This window comes from Hyperolius riggenbachi, chromosome 2 (assembly GCF_040937935.1).
Source record: "Hyperolius riggenbachi isolate aHypRig1 chromosome 2, aHypRig1.pri, whole genome shotgun sequence".
Lineage (NCBI taxonomy): Eukaryota > Metazoa > Chordata > Amphibia > Anura > Hyperoliidae > Hyperolius > Hyperolius riggenbachi.
The window spans coordinates 33,534,736-33,551,991 of record NC_090647.1 but is presented as its reverse complement, the minus strand read 5'-3'; the positions used below and the strand labels follow the sequence as shown (position 1 = coordinate 33,551,991).

The 17,256-nt window shown below is 46.1% G+C and overlaps 1 protein-coding gene across 1 annotated transcript in view; it reads right to left on the bottom strand.

The window, feature by feature from the left end:
- Window positions 1-219: 219 nt before the first annotated feature.
- MRPL48 (mitochondrial ribosomal protein L48) overlaps window positions 220-17,256 on the bottom strand; it is a 33,067-nt gene continuing 16,030 nt past the window's right edge. The window contains exons 4-7 of the mRNA XM_068264673.1: window positions 15,491-15,660; window positions 11,174-11,276; window positions 4,101-4,190; window positions 220-825 (exon numbers count right to left, since the gene is read on the bottom strand). Coding sequence (XP_068120774.1) covers window positions 748-825; window positions 4,101-4,190; window positions 11,174-11,276; window positions 15,491-15,660 — 441 coding nt within the window. The 3' untranslated portion in view covers window positions 220-747. The remainder of the gene's footprint in view (window positions 826-4,100; window positions 4,191-11,173; window positions 11,277-15,490; window positions 15,661-17,256) is intronic.

Genomic DNA, 17,256 nt, shown 5'->3' with positions numbered 1-17,256 from the left:
AGCGCTATGGAAGATGTTGGCGCTATATAAATAAAAAATAATAGTCACATGTCACTTCGGGTATCATTTAAGGTTAACATTTACTGTTAAAGATACTTTTTAAAACTCCAGTCTAAAGGTGAATCTCTGATGTTGACCAGTGTGCTCCAATGACAATTCTCTTAAAGAGAGGCTACCCTCCCCCCCCCATATGCAGGGAAGTAGATACAGTGACATTACTGGAGGACTACAAAAATGTTTATTGGTACATATAACAAGCATGGCATGAAATAGGGAGGATCATCTGTGATATTCTGAGGACTCCTCCCACCCTGGACATCAGTGTGATATTGCCCACCAGGGCGAGGACAGACTTCACAGCTTCTCGTCTGCCGTCAGTGGAACGATTGGGCTATGCCCAGGATTTTAATTGCTCAAGACTTAAATGTGACCATTTTTTTAATGGAAAATTTGCTGCGCCAAACAAAAAAACAACACATTCTCCAGAGACCTGCTCAGCCACTCTGCTACAATTCCATGCAGCTGAATGGCAGCGTTATGGGGGACAGAATTGCTGGGTGGACCAGTCCACAGTGGCAGCCATGAGGAGGGGGTGGAGCTAAGGAGGGAAGCAGATTTTGGCAGGTAAAATCCCCCCTTCGTCAAACCTATTTAAATCTCTCGATCTGAAACAATTGAAATCTCCTGTGTAGCTCAGGTACAGTAATGCTACTGGTGGACTCTCCGGATCCGTGAGCTGGACTGGTCTCAATTGACGACGGCAGCTTTCATCTTCTCCAATTCAGGCCGAACCTTGAATCTGTCCAGGTAGTCCGCCTCTGTGTGCTGTGGAGAGACACCATCATTAGGTCACCAATAAGGAGCTTGTGGCTTCCAACAGCTATTAAGCGAGAACAGTGAACAAATCTTTTTCATAATTTACATATAATAAAATTCAGAAAATCTTTTTTTACTGACTTCAGAATAAATTCCAAATTGTAAATCATGGTGGGGAAAGATTATAAGGGGTAAAATAAAATGAAAATTCCTCTTTAAAGTGGACCTGAACTCTGAACGTCCTCTCTGCTCTACAAAAAATAAGCAACAGCATTTAAAAATAAACATTTCTTTGTTACAGCTGATACAAATCCTGTAATAAATCTACAGTTTTGTACTTCCTGTTTTCATGGAAGCAGGGATATTTTGTTAACAACATCCTGTGTTTTCAAATGAGCTTATCTGCCGTGGCAGTCAGGTGACATGGGGAGAGATCAAATTACAACTTGTGATTAGACACAAATGAGGGGGAATTAGACAGGCTAAACTCTCTAAATACATACAGGGTGCCTTTCTCTGTTTTCCTCCTGTCTTATGCAAGAGTTCAGTTTAAAAGTACTCTTCATTTAAACTGCAGTCAAGTATATACATTTCCAAAACTCAAAGAGAAACTCCGACCAAGAATTGAACTTTATCCCAATCAGTATCTGATACCCCCTTTTACATGAGAAATCTATTCCTTTTCACAAACAGACCATCAGGGGGCGCTGTATGGCTAATATTGTGGTGAAACCCCTCCCACAAAAATTCTGAGTCCGTACTCTTGGCAGTTTCCTGTCTGTCTGTGAACCCTATTGCATTGTGGGAAATAGCTGTTTACAGCTGCTTCCAACTGCCAAAACAGCAAGCAGCAGCTACATCACTTGCCAGCAGTAAAAATATCGCCATGTAATAAATGTCAGAATGTAAATCAGGGATTTAAAAGATTTTACAATGGGCAAACACTGACTGCTTCATTTTTACAATAATTATGTATAAATGATTTACTTTATTACATTATTTTTACTGGAGTTCCTCTTTAAAGGGGTTTTGTGGCCTTTAAAAAAAAAACTAAAAAAGTGTCACTTCCCTGGGGCTTCTACCGAGCCCCTGCAGCTACCAAGTCCCGCACCGTCACTGAAGCCCCCTCCGTTCCACACCGCGGCTCTCTTGCCCGTTATTCGTCTAACTAGACAAATAGCATTGCGGCATCTCCGGGAGCTCACTGCGCAGGCGCAGTACGAAGTTTTCTTGTCCTGCGCAGTAAGCGGCCCCAGTGCTATTCCTCTAATGAGACGAATAATTGTCAGGTGACCCGCAGCAAGGAACGGAGGGGGCTTCATTGTATGTTAAGTCTCCACTTTAAAACACATGAGTGATATGGAGGCTGCCATATTTATTTCCTTTTAACCTCCCTGGCGCTATGATAAATGCGGCTGCGCGACTGTTTTTTTCAAATTTTTTTTTTTTTTTTTTAGCATGTAGCTAGCCTAGCGCTGGCTACATGCTTCCCCCCTCCCTGCGGCACCCCCCCCCCCCGTACCTACCGATCGCCGCCGGCGCCGCTTGCCCATAAGGAAATCCCGTTTTGAACGGGATTTCCTTGAGGGCTTCCCCCATCACCATGGCAACGAACGGAGTGACGTCATCGACGTTGTGGCGTCACAGAGAATCCGGATCCACCCCATAGAGCAGCCTGGCTGCGATTGGCCAGGCTGCGCAAGGGGTATGCGGTGGGGGGGGGGCCTGTTTCCGCAGCGGGTAGCGGTGCATCGGCGATCAGACCAAACACGCAGCTAGCAAAGTGCTAGCTGCGTGTTTGAAAAAAAAAATTATGTAAATCGGCCCAGCAGGGCCTGAGCGACACCCTCCGGCGGCTTACCCCACGTGTCACACACGGGGTTACCGCCAAGGAGGTTAAACAATGCAGATAGCCTGGCTGTCCTGCTGATCCTCTGCCTCTAATACTTTCAGCCACAGCCCCTGAACAAGCATGCAGATCAGAGGTTTCTGAATGAGGTGTGACTGGATTAGCTGCATGCTTATTTCAGGTGTGTAATTCAGACACTACTGGTGCATGAAACATCAGCAGGACTGCCAGGCAACTGGTATTGTTTAAAAGGAAATAAATATGGCAGCCTCCAAATCACTCTCACTTCAGGTTCCCTTTAAAAAGGGACTCCGAGCACCTCTCATGGGTATGCCTTTAAGAATCCGAGCAGTACTGCAAAGTACTTAAAGATGCACACCACTATGTAGCTTGTGCTCTCCCCTTTCATTTGATGCCTGAACTGCCGTTCTACACCAAATGGTTTTCGTTCCATTTCAATTTAAAAATCGCGGCTGCCGTCTTGGCTCTGTTATAACTTCCGGGTCACCCCTGTCTTTTCTGTTGGAGAAGTGCATCACTGAATGAAGCAGGAAGAGGAAGTGACACGCATGGTCATTGCAAGAGGCAATTTAAGTCATCTGGCTTAAAGGAATGCCCATGAGAGGTGCTCGGAGTCCCTTTAAAGTATACATGTCAAAATCCGGGCCAAATCTGGCCCTCAGAGCCATTAAATTTGGCCCTGAAATGGTTTCCCCACTTTGCAGAATGTTTGGCCCACTCTAGACCACCAGGGAAGCTATATTGGAGGTAAAGTCCTAGATCACCAGGGAAGCCATATGGGGGAGGGGGAGGAAAGCACTAAACACTAGGAAACTGTATAGGGGAGGGAGGCCCACTAGACACCAGGGAACTGTATTGGGGTTGGAGGGGGCCATTAGAAACCAGGGAACTTTTATAAGCGAGGAAGTAGTAGTGGTCAGTAGACATTGAGTTTGGCCCGCGATTAGGTCCTAGTGTACAATTTCGGCCCACTCTGCATTTGAGTTTGACACCCCAGCTTTAAAGGGAACCTGAAGTGAGAGGAATAAGGAGGCTGCCATTTTCATTCCCTTATACACAATGCCAGTTGCCAGCCTGTCATGCTGAGCTTTTGTTTTTGAGTCACAGCCCTGCAACAAGCATGCAGCCAGTGGAGTCACACCAAAGTCACAGCATCTGATCTGCAGCTCATTGCAGGGCGGTGACTTATAGTATTAGAGGCGGAGCCTCAGTACAGAAGCCAGGCAACTGGCATTCCTTCCACTTCGGGCTCCTTTTACAACAGTTTATCCTTAAGGGCCCTATCCCCCAGCATTAGATGAATGGGGGGTGGGGGGGGGGGAATGCATCCCGAAGGGGGAGGCACCAGTCTGCTCATATATCTGACGCAAGGAAAATGCTGGGAAACACCACATTTTTCCAAGTGTTTTCTTACCAGTTTGACCAATAGCTGGACTCCTTCTGGCTGATTCATCATCAGAACCTCAGACACTATCGAGGCCAGTGTGGCTTTGAGGCCGCTTACCTAAATAGACAAAGACATGTCAGAAATGACTATCAGCAAAGATCAGCACACACTGCAACTAGTTTACTATCTATACAAGCGCATTGTAAGAGCTTATGCTGTACATACTGGGGGTAGCAGAGATCAGCACACACTGCAGCTGGATTAATATCAATATAGACACAGAATAACAGCCTATATTGTACATAGTGTAAATAGCAGAACTCGGCACACTATGCAACCCCAGCCCATAGGAATGGAATACCTCTGCTCCATATACTGGTGGTGGCGTAATTCAGTGCTGGAATAATTCCCTGCAGCCTATCGTGCAACAACGATTAAAAGTTGGCCACTAGTGATCCAATCTTTTTCATCCAATCTTGCCAAATCTATGTAGTAGCAGAGTAAACTGAGTGTATATATTGAATGGGTAATTTAGGCAGCCCCCTATATTACATAGAAATGGCAAGATTGGATGAAAAAGATTGGATCATTAGTGGACACCTTTAGAGAGTAATCAGCGGTTGGTCTGAGACAATCTTCAACAGATCCTGTGTGTTGGCGATTAAAGGTGACCACTAATGATCCAATCGTTTTCATCCAATTTTACCAAATGTATGTAGTATTAAGGTGGCCACTAACGGTCCAATTTCTAGTGAAAAACCGATGTGGGTCAAACCAAAATTTGGATTTTCTTGTCGGTTGCGATTGACGGGAAGCAAAGCTTGGTTCCTTGATGGTGTAGTGAACGATTTTTCGTTAGAAATTGGACAGTTAGGGCCACCTTAAGGGTAAACTGAGTGAATACAGTGAATGGATAATGTAAGCAGTCTCTTATGCTGGCCATACACGGCTCAATTCTCCCGCTCAATCAATTCCCCGCTCGATTCTCTTATCTTCCGCTTGTCTTTCTTATCTTTTTCCATTGTCCTCAATGCGGAATAGAGCAGGAAAACGATCAGGCTGGAAATCAGACGTGTCAGAAATTATCTATCGAGCCATCTAAATAGCTCAGAATCGAGCCGTGTATTCCCAGCATTAGATTACATAGAAATGGTAAGATTGGATGAAAAAGATTGGATCGTTAGTGGCAACCATTAGATAGATTCGGTCCAATATAATGGAGTAATTAGTATTTATATAGCGCCAACATCTTCTGTAGCGTTGTACAGAGTATATTGTCTCTTCACTTAACCGTTCCTTTAGAAGGGCTTACAATCTAATCCCTGTCATGGTTCTATGTCTATGTATAATAGTCTAGGGCCAATTTAGGGGAAGCCAATTAACTTATCTATGTTTTTGGGGTGCAGGAGAAAATCGAAGTGGCCGGAGGAAACCCACACAGACATGGAGAGAACATACATACATACTCCATGCAGAACCAGGGATCAAGTGCTGCAAGGCGGGGAGTAGGGGTGCACGATTGCTCGGTTTTAAACCGAAACCGCGATTCCCTAGAAGACGATCTTGGGATCGTCAGTTTTTTGTAAATCGCGGTTTCGCCTGCCCGAGTGCCCGTACGGCTCTGCCCGCCCGAATGCATTCATCTGAATGCGGAGGGAGGCGGGGGGCGGATCCACAGCGTGCCGCCCTGTCATAAGATTGCCACTGATTGGGCAGAAGAAGCTGCGTACAGCGGTGGTAGGCGGAGCTGTCATCAATGAAGTTTGAACAGCCCGAAGAAAGACTCGTCGGCGGCAGAGATAGGAGGGCTCTAGTAACTGTAAAGCCCTTCATCTTGCGGAATTCGCCGTGCGGTCCGCTAAAAGCATTAAAAGAGCCCCCCGCTGTGGTGAATTTATTGCAGTCCACGGCTTCTGCACAAGATGAAGGCGGAGGGTGCTTTCAAGCCCTCCGGGACGCAATCCGTAGCTTGAACAGGTGACCCCATAACAGGGAGTGTGCCATTGCTATTTTGTCATAAAAATTTGTTGCTTAAGCACACAAACACATGGCGGGGGGAGCGAGAAACAGAGGCAGCGCAGTTGACAATCGGAGCATCAACTATGAGGGTGGCGGCGGGGGGCAGAGCCTAGTAGTGGTGGGGTCTGTGTGAGACACTGGGTGTGCAGCAGCAAAGAATGCTATCTATATAGCATTCTTTTCTCTGTTGAAAAAAATTGTGAAAAAAAATCGAAATTGCAATTTCTAAGACAAAAATCGCAATTTCAATTTTTCCCTAAAATCGTGCAGCCCTAGCGGGGAGTGCTATCCACTACACCACTGTGCTGCCCGCAATGTAGAGCTGGCACATCTAGCAACAGAGGAGCATTCCTAAAGGGGCCCATACAGGTGTCGATTTCAGCCAATGATCGATTCTATAGGATCGATTGATCAGAAATCGATTCTTTAAAATTTCCCCATTCAGGGACTTCAATGCTATCTCAGATCATTCCCTAGACACCTCTAACTGCCGTGCCAAACCGTACAACACCCTATCCAGTCTTCTTCACAAGGAGGATCTATATGACGCATGGAGAGCCACTCATGGATCGGAAAGAGACTATACTTTCTTCTCACACATCCACCGCAGCTATACAAGAATAGACTTTTTTCTTACGGACAGATACACGCTACAACTAGTTCAAAAATCGGACATCCACTCCATCTCATGGTCAGACCACGCCCCTGTCTCCCTAACGTTAACCCTGTCGCCGGAAACAAAAAAACCTAGCTTATGGAGACTGAATACATCCCTACTTCTCCCCTCTAATAATGCAAAACTAATCGCGGAACACATTGAGGAATTTTATAACATTAATAACACGGGGGAAATTAGAGGGACCACAGTATGGCAGGCTCATAAAGCCTTCATCAGAGGCATCTTGATAAAAATGGGATCAAAGGCAAAGAGAGATAAAACAAAAAAAATATCAGACCTTCTATTAAAAATTAAAACAAAGGAAGCAGAAAATAAAATCACTCCCAATTCTACTCTTATCAAAGAATTATTCACGTTACGCCATCTGCTTAAATTAGCACTAGCCGAGGAATATGAATTTCATATCTCCAAGATGAAATTCAACTATTATCATCATCATAATAAAGCCAGTCCCCTTTTGGCAAAATTAATCAAAAATAGACAAGCCAAAGCGAAAATACATAAATTAGTCCATCCCTTTACAAAAAGACAACTCGCCAACCCCCAAGATATAGCAAATGCCTTCAGAGACTTCTACAGCTCCCTCTACAATCTAAGAGACGACCCCGCCACCACCCAACCAAATCTCACCACCATTGGAAACTTCCTTGGCCAGATTAACCTCCCCACCATCACTGATCAACAAAAAATTACCCTAAACTCCCCAATCACTATCTCGGAAGTTCTAAATACAATACACAAATCAAAAGCACAAAAAGCCCGGGGCCCTGACGGGTTCTCCAATGAATATTACAAGACCTTCTCTACAATTTTAGCACCAAAGCTTACAGGCTTATTTAATGACTTCATTATACAGGGCCAAATACCTCCAGAATTCACCAAAGCAACCATCACGGTGATCCCAAAACCAGGGAAAGATGCCTCATCTCCCTCTAATTACCGCCCGATCTCCCTTTTGAACTGTGACCTTAAATTGTATTCTAAAATCCTAGCAAACCGTATATTTGATATACTACCAGATCTACTCCATATAGACCAAGTAGGGTTCACAAAAGGAAGACAAGCTGCAGATGGTACTCGTAAAGTTATTAACATTCTACACGCTCTAGAACCCAGGCGAAGGCCTGCTATCCTGCTAGCCTTAGATGCGGAGAAGGCCTTCGACCGGGTTCATTGGGGTTTTTTAGAACAAACGTTACTCAAATTCGGGTTTGAGGGGTCTTTCTTGAGAGCAATTTTAGCCCTATACCAGTCTCCTTCAGCACAGGTCAATGTGTCGGGGTTCATCTCAAAACAATTCCCTATTACAAATGGTACGAGACAGGGATGCCCCCTATCTCCTCTAATTTTTGTTTTAATGATGGAGTCCCTAGCTGAACATATAAGAGTTAACCCCAACATCCGAGGCATCCCTTTCTCCAGAATGGAACAGAAAATTAATCTGTTCGCAGATGACGTCCTACTTTCAATCTCAGACCCATTAACCGCCATCCCGCACATTTGCAATACACTTAGAGTTTTCGGAAGCCTCACTCTACAAAGTTAATGATAATAAGTCACTACTAATGGGAATAAACATCTCCTCCCCACTAAAAGATGAAATTTCAAAAATATCCCCTTTCCCATGGGCCAAACATACAATTACATACTTGGGGGTTAATATTCCTCCAAAAACGAGTGAACTCTACTCCAATAATTTCCTCCCTCTCTTAGAGACCATCAAAGCTGAACTAGACCATTTAGCACAATATGAGTTTTCCCTCTCAGGCAAAATCGCTGCATACAAAATGTCAACATTCCCTAAGATCCTCTACTTTTTCAGGACGCTCCCCATCCCCCTTCACTATAAATTCTTCCACAGGCTCCGTAAGATAGTCCTTCAATATCTGTGGAAAAACAAAAAACATAGAATATCGTATCAAACCCTAACATCCCCCCCACATCAAGGAGGTTTTGGCCTGCCAGACCCCTTTTCTTACTACACAGCCTCAATCCTGGACATGTCAAAATACTGGTGGCCGGAATTCCCCGACAAAACATGGGTAACACTAGAAAGAGATCTAGCCGATATCCCCTTACTTGACTATGTCTATATCACTTGGGCATCTCAAACTCCCCCTAAAACCACACACCCAACTATCTCGGCAACGATTACAGCCTGGAACACCCTATGCAAAAAAAGTCAACCCAAGAAGGATCCAGCACCAGCCAACATTCCTATAACGATGCTAAAATCGCTAATTCCTAACTTTAACCCGCAATCCTGGTTAAAAGCCGACATCCTCTGGCTCAATAACTTGTTTGACCAGTCAACCCTAATCCCCTTCCCACACCTAAAATGGAAATATAAGCTTAAGGACCAAGAGACATTTAAATATTTACAGATCTCACACTTACACAAAAAAAATCCTATCAAAATTACACCCCTCCACAAGGAGGTTGGGGACCTAATTCACCCTCAACCCCGCCCCACCAAGGTTAAGGGCCAAATATCAGCCTGGTACAAACTGCTAAGCTCCCCCTCCGAAAACCCTCTTCAACGCTCAGCTCACACCTGGGATATAGATATGCAAACCCCGTTAACAGTGGAGCACCTCCAAAGAGCCTTAGCAGACTTAAAACGCTACTCAAAATGCATAACCCACTTAGAAACTTCAAAAAAAAATAATGTTCAGCTGGTATATGACCCCCGCAAAGCTATCCAAATTCTCCCCCTAACGTTCCCCACTATGCTGGAGAAACTGTAATTCCCTGGGATCACTGCTACATATTCTGTGGGAATGTCCCCTCATTAAAGGATTTTGGTCCAAAATTTTCAAAATAATAACCATACTATCGGGACAAAACACTCCCCCAAACCTACCACTTGGACTCCTTCTAGTAGGTCTAGACTCATACCAAGCCCTCGAAAGACCAACTATCACCCACATTATATGTGCCGCTCGCCAGCTAATTCTATCTAATTGGGGCCACGACCATCTACCCACGTTAACCCAGCTCCGAAATCAGGTAGATATAAATTTAAACATGGAAGCCTTGTTTCTGAAACGCTCCCTTCCAGGGAGAACAACAGATCACCTTAAAATCCCGTGGGACAAAATCCTACCACAACTATCACTTAACTAACACTCTTGCAGTGTTGAGCACACTTTGGTAACTAGCCCTCAAAATCTAGCTCTGGCCCTCCTACCCCCCCCCCCCCCCCCCCCCCCCGTCTGGACAGGATAGAACAAACATACCATGCTGTCATCCGTGTCAGTCTTTGAGAGACACGTCTTGGAACAGCTTAGCAACTACAACATTTAGGTTGACCAAACCTGGATTAGCTCATACTTCATGAGGTTCACCCTAGTGACACTAGCTCTGTATTCTCCGCCATTGTTGTATTCACGCATGTTTCTGTATTCATTTGATCAGTTAAACAGCAGGATGTAGTTTTGTCCTGCTATGTGTGTGATGTTTTTATTTCTTTATTTCTATTTTATTTTATTTTATTCTATACTCAAGCTCATAGTATATGCTTTATACCATAAGCAAAAGTTTGTTAACTACTGTTTCAAAATATTCAATAAAAATTATTGAAAAAAAAAAAAAAAATTTCCCCATTCGATCGATTTGCGGCCAATTTCGATCGATTTGATAGGATGGAAAATCTAGGTGGATCGGCTGCTGGCAGCAGATTGATGGCCCATAGAGTTGCATTGGATCTACTGGTCCAATAATGCATTTAGATAGATTTCCAATAGATTTCATTCTGAAATGTATTGGAAACCTGTTCCTAGTGTGTGGCACACATCAGATAGATTCCTGTCAGATTGGACTTGACAGACATCTGACAGAAATCTGATGGTCAAATCTGCTGCAAATCTATCAGTGTATGGCCCCCTTTAGGCCTTGTTGTCAATAAGGTTATTCCTTGTATGCACCTCCAGGTGTGTCTCATGTGTAATAACAGGTTTGGGGGAGGCACCTTACCGTAAACATCTGTGTGCATAGCCTAGATGTAAAAGCCACATCAGTCCAACATAGAAGATTCAAGGTCGGCTAACACACTAATGTCAGTATTCCTGGATATTTATTCCTTATTGCACCACAACATGACAATTGTTTCGGGGCCCAGGGGTCCCCTTCATCAGTTAAAGTGCAGACATACGCCCCCCATGGCCCTGAAACAATGGTCATGTTGTGCATGTAAGAAGACATAAATATCCTAGAATATTGACATTGGTAGGCTAACTGACCTTGTCTCTTGTGGTTTGTTTGTTTTTAAATAAAGTTATTTCACACCTGGTCAGGTGACCCCATTCATTTACGTTTTTGCTGCTGCTGATGATTTTACACTGGCCAGTAGTTCCTCTTCTCGGCAGTAAGCCACAGCAAGCACAGCGAAGCCCCGACTCACCTGGACGACTCTCTCGTGGGTGGTGAGGACGGCGTCCTGAATCAGCTTAGTGCCCACCTCTGGCACCAGCAGGACCTCTGTGGTTTTGGTTGGCTTGGCATAGCTGGAGGGACATAAGAGAGGATTCAGACAAGGCGCAGGGATAGGCATTGGCAGAACACCACATGGGTGCCTCTATGACAAAACGCAAGTTCCACTGATACAAGACAAGCATTCAAACGCAACTGCTATGAAGATTAGCGACCAGAGAAAGAACCAGCACTCTGTGCAGCAGTTATATTATATATGAGGGGGTGTTGTAAAGTTTTAAAGGACAACTGAACCATGAGGGATATGGAGGCTGCCATATCTATTTCAGGATTGTCATAAAAATCAAATTTCAACAACAACTGGTCTGAGTGTATTAAGTGATAAAGATGCTAATCCTGCATTCAAAACTTTTTCTGCTGTTTACTTAAAAAGCACTGGCCCTTTAGTAGTCAGTGCTAAACAATTGCATGCTGGGGGTTCTTTATCTATAATATATTCCTCCTCTTCCATTTATTTCCCTGACTAGCTGCTTATCTGAAACATGATCCTCTGCTCACTGGTGTTTACAAGCAAGGCTGAGGTGACTCAGCGATTGGAGGAGAAAAGAAAAAAAAAAGTAAAGGGCAGAAATGACATCAGGATTTAGCCTAAACTGTGGGCAAAAGACATGGCCCCCGCCAGGGAGGGAGGGAGGGGGAGGGAGAGAGAAAGTGAGAGAGATTTATTCCCTGGCATAGTATGGCTAACCCTACTGCTTTAGGTTATAGCAGTTGCCTGGCTGCCCTGCTGATCCTCTAATACATTTAACCATAGCTCATGAACAAGCTTGCAGCAGATCAGGCGTTTCTGATATTATTGTCACAACTGACCAGATGAGCTGCATGCTTGTTTCTGGTGTTATTCAGCGCTGGTTCACACTGGGCGCTTTTCTGATTGCCAGCGATCAGCAATGGGCTGCTGCTAATGTATCCCTATGGCTACATTCTCACTGTAGCGTTTGCAATTTGAATCAATCGCAAACCTGCTGCATGCAGCGCCTTGGGGGGAGATTGTGTTGTGATTTTCATTCTATTGAAAACACAATTGCAAATCGTGGTAAAATCGCAATTCAAATGTTAACTAGCCCTTAGACATTACCGCAGCCAAACAGACCAGCAGGACAGCCAGGCAACTGGTATTTTGTTATAAATATGGCAGCCTCCATATCCCTCTCACTTCTGTTTTCCTTAACTAGTTAAGGACCACGCTAATTGAAATCTACTCCCTGGCTGACTGCCAGGGCGTAGAGGACAATACACCGACGCCGCGCGCTCTCACTGCTTTTGTCGCTCCTGACGATCTCACCACTGTCTCCCCGCTGCAGCTCACTCGCTCTGCTGTCTCTAACGGCCGAGCTCTGTGGGCGGGTCAGAAGCCGATTTAATTGGCTCCCGGCCCTGTCTATCAACGTAAGCAGCTCCCATTGGCTTAAATTGATAAGCTAGGTCAGGAGCCAATGAAAGCAGCTCCTGACCGGCTCACTCTGTCGTCATAGAGATGGCAGAGTGGGTGGCTGAGGTCCCTGACGTGCACGGCGATTGCGGCGGGTATGTGCGGCGATTAGTTGGTATTCATCGTTATTCTGCCTTAACAGCAGTCTCTGGTCCTCAAAGGGAAGGTCCAAAAAGAAAAAAAAGATATCCACTTACCTCGGGCTTCCTCCAGCTCCTGGCAACCGACCTGTGCTCTCACCGCAGCTCCATTGGCTCCTGGTCCCCACCGGCATCTTCCTGCGTTCCACTGTGCCGCTCACTGATGTCATCCAAGCTTTTCTGCACAGGCGCAGAACTATTGCGCCTGCGCAGTACAGTCCGGATGACGTCAGGGCAACTCGGAGCCACTCGTGCAGGCGGCATCTTGCTCCAGAGGGAACCCTGGAGCCACCAGTGTCGAGCAGGGCTGCGGCATGGGCACAGGATGGCTGGCAGGGGCTGGAGGAAGCCCCAGATAAGTGGATTATTTTATTTTAAAAGTCCTCGGATGTGTCCTTTAAGGGAGCAGAGACCGCTGGTACTTAAGGGGTTAAATTACCATCAGAATGATTAAAGTGTGAGATGGAAAAGTTTGAGGCTCGATAAAGTTCCTGCATTTCAAGGAAAACAGTAAACACTCCACTTCCGTCACTGTGGCCACATCGTCCATCAGTAATTGTCCTCCAGGCCTTGGCTCGTCTGTGAGGGACATGTGACCAGTTTGGAAATTAATTTTCCACCTGACAATAGTGTTAAAGTGGGCAATTGTTTCCATAAACTGCCATCATCTCATCATGAATTTTCTGGACACTATTACCCTTGAAATGCAGGATCTTTATCGGGCTGCGAGCCTCAGTCTTTTCCATCTCACAATTTAAGGTGGCCTCTAATGATACAATTTGCCGATCGATTACGAACTATTCTTCTTATTAACAATCGTAAATTATCATTTGGGACACTAATGGACAAAAATCTCCTAACTAATCCGAACCAAACCAAACTCCTAACCTCATGGAACAGAATGTGCCTATAGATAGGTCTCCTCCTTCGATGGGTTCTCACCTCTCCTCCCGAACCTCACTGTACAGAGTATGCCTATAGACATGGACCTATAGAGAGGGCTCCTCCTCCGATGGGCGCTCACCTCTCTTCCACAACCTCATTGTGCAGAATGTGCCTATAGACCGGAACCTATAGAAAGGGCTCCTCCTCCTCCGATGGGCGCCTCCCCCTCCTCCACAACCTCATGGTGCAGAATGTGCCTATAAACCAGGACCTATAGAGGGCTCCTCCTCCGATGGGTGCTCACCTCTCCTCCACAACCTCACGGTACAGAATGTGCCTATAGACCGGGACCTATGGAGAGGGCTCCTCCTCCGATGGGCACTCCCCCCTCCTCCACAACATCACGGTACAGAATGTGCCTATAGACCGGGACCTATAGAGAGGGCTCCTCCTCCGATGGGCACTCACCTCTCCTCCACAACCTCATTGTACAGAGTATGCCTAGAGACATGGACCTATAGAGAGGGCTCATGCTCCAATGGGTGCTCACCTCTCCTCCACAACCTCACGGTACAGAATGTGCCTATAGACTGGGACCTATAGAGAGGGCTCCTACTTCGATGGGTGCTCCCCCCTCCTCCACAACCTCACGGTGCAGAATGTCCCTATAGACCAGGACCTATAGAGAAGGCTCCTCCGCCGATGGGCGCTCACCTCTCCTCCACAACCTCATTGTGCAGAATGTACCTATAGACTGGAACCTATAGAGAGGGCTCCTCCTCCGATGGGCCCCTCCACAACCTCATGGTGCAGAATGTGCATATAGACCAGGACCTATGGAGAGGGCTCCTCCTCCGATGGGCACTCCCCCCTCCTCCACAACATCACGGTACAGAATGTGCCTATAGACCGGGACCTATAGAGAGGGCTCCTCCTCCGATGGGCGCTCCCCCCTCCTCCACAACCTCATGGTACAGAATGTGCCTATAGACCGGGACCTCTGGAGAGGGCTCCTCCTCCGATGGGCGCTCCCTCCTCCTCCACAACATCACGGTACAGAATGTGCCTATAGTCAGCGACCTATAGAGAGGGCTCCTCCTCCGATGGGCGCTCACCTCTCCTCCACAACCTCATTGTACAGAGTATGCCTAGAGACATGGACCTATAGAGAGGTCTCATCCTCCAATGGGTGCTCACCTCTCCTCCACAACCTCACGGTACAGAATGTGCCTATAGACCGGGACCTATAGAGAGGGCTCCTCCGCCGATGGGCGCTCACCTCTCCTCCACAACCTCATTGTGCAGAATGTACCTATAGACTGGAACCTATAGAGAGGGCTCCTCCTTCGAAGGGTGCTCCCCCCTTCTCCACAACCTCACGGTACAGAATGTGCCTATAGACCGGGACCTATGGAGAGGGCTCCTCCTCCGATGGGTGCTCACCTCTCCTCCACAACCTCATTGCGCAGAATGTGCCTATAGACAGGGACCTATAGAGAGGGCTCCTCCTCCGATGGGTGCTCACCTCTCCTCCACAACCTCATGGTGCAGAATGTGCCTATAGACCAGGACCTATAGAGAGGGCTCCTCCTCCGATGGGCGCCTCCCCCTCCTCCACAACCTCACGGTACAGAATGTGCCTATAGACCGGGACCTATAGAGAGGGCTCCTCCTCCGATGGGCGCCTCCCCCTCCTCCACAACCTCACGGTACAGAATGTGCCTATAGACCGGGACCTATCGAGAGGGCTCCTCCTCCGATGGGCACTCACCTCTCCTCCACAGTGATAGACATCTGGTTGAAGAAGGTATGGATGTACTGAGAAAACTTCTCCACGTAGACCATGTTGTATCCGGAGACCTGGAAGTTCAGGGTGCCGTATTCATAGTCCGTCCCTGGCTTTATCGCCTTCTGCATCGGCTTTGCTTTTTTCTTTATTATCTGGAGGGACAACAGACCTCAGTTGTAAAGCTACACTCCAGCTCCTGAGTTGTAATTAGGCATGATCAATGAGATGCAAATACTTCCGAGTTTATGCAAATGTATGTATTTTTGTATGCAATTATCTGCCACTTGAAAATAGACCAATCAAGTCCCAACCCAGGTTTAAACTGATTGGTCCAATTTCAAGTTGCATATATTGGCATAACATTTACATAAATTTGCATAAACTGAAGTATTTGCATATCATTGATCATCTCTAGTTGTAATATTTAGGTAGAGCTTCCTTATCACAGTGATCACAATGGTTTCATCTCACAATGGCAGCCTTTTCTTCTTTCTGCCTGAAGTGAGAGGGATATGGCGGCTGCAGGGCCAGTGCTACCATATGGGGAAAGGGGGCATCCATAGAGGCCCCCCAAGTATCTGCTACCACCCCACTAAATTATCTCCCTCCTCCTCCCCCCGCAGCATTAGGGAGGCAGGGATGACAGGCAGACACTCACCTCTGGAGTTCCAGGCGCAGGAAGTCTCGTTTGTCTTCTCTGTAGTGTACCTGCTCTGCACTTCCTGCTTGTCTGTTTGGGCTCTAGTGCCCGATGCAAGAGGCAGGAAGTGCTGGGGGGAGGGGGATCTTTAGGGGCACTCTTGACTGCTATACTTGAAGGAGGGGGTGGGTATCAGGGGGGCCCCCGGGTTGTCCCTGGGTGGCTGCCATATTTACTTCCTTTTAAACAATACCAGTTTCCTGGCAGTCCTGCTGATCTCTTTGGCTGCAGTAGTGTCTGAATCACACACCTGTAACAAGCATGCAGCTAAACCAGTCAGACTTCCGTCAGAAATATCTGATCTACATGCTTGTTCCAGTGGGTATGGCTAAAGGTATTATGCTAGGTACACAACACAATTTTCTGGCAGATTTACCTGCCGAATTGATTTTTTCCAACATGTCCAATCTGAATTTCGATCGATTTTCCAATCTCACATGTTGGGAAAAAATGTTCTGGCAGGTAAATCTGCCAGAAAATTGTATTGTGTGTACCTAGCATTAGAGGCCGAGGATCAGCAGGACAGCCAGGCAATCTGCATTGTTTAAAAGGGAATAAATACGGTATGTCAGCTTCCATAACCCCCTCACTGCAGGTGTGCTTTACTAAGGCAACTCTGAAAAGTGTAGAAGGGAACGAGGCCACCCTTCCACAAGTTTGGTGGATTTGTAACACCAGTAATGTCAGCACAGATCACATGACCTGATCTTCTATGTGAGATTGTAGGTGAACTTGTGGATAAATCCTGGGAAGTAAAGCAAACTTGCGGAAATACCTGTGGCTTTCGTACGAGTTCTCCTTGCCTGGCTTGTGTCATTTTGCTTTGTTATTTATTTTTGCAGATCTGGAGTGAGACCAGAGTCAGGGCTGTAAATTCCACTCACAAAACATTAACAGGTCGAGCTTAAAGAGACACTGAAGCGGAAAAGAAATGATGATATAATGAATTGGTTGTGTATTACGGATAAGTACTAGAGCATAAATAGCAAAGAAAATGTTCTCATATTTTAATTTTCAGTTATATAGGTTTTTTTATAACATTGCATCA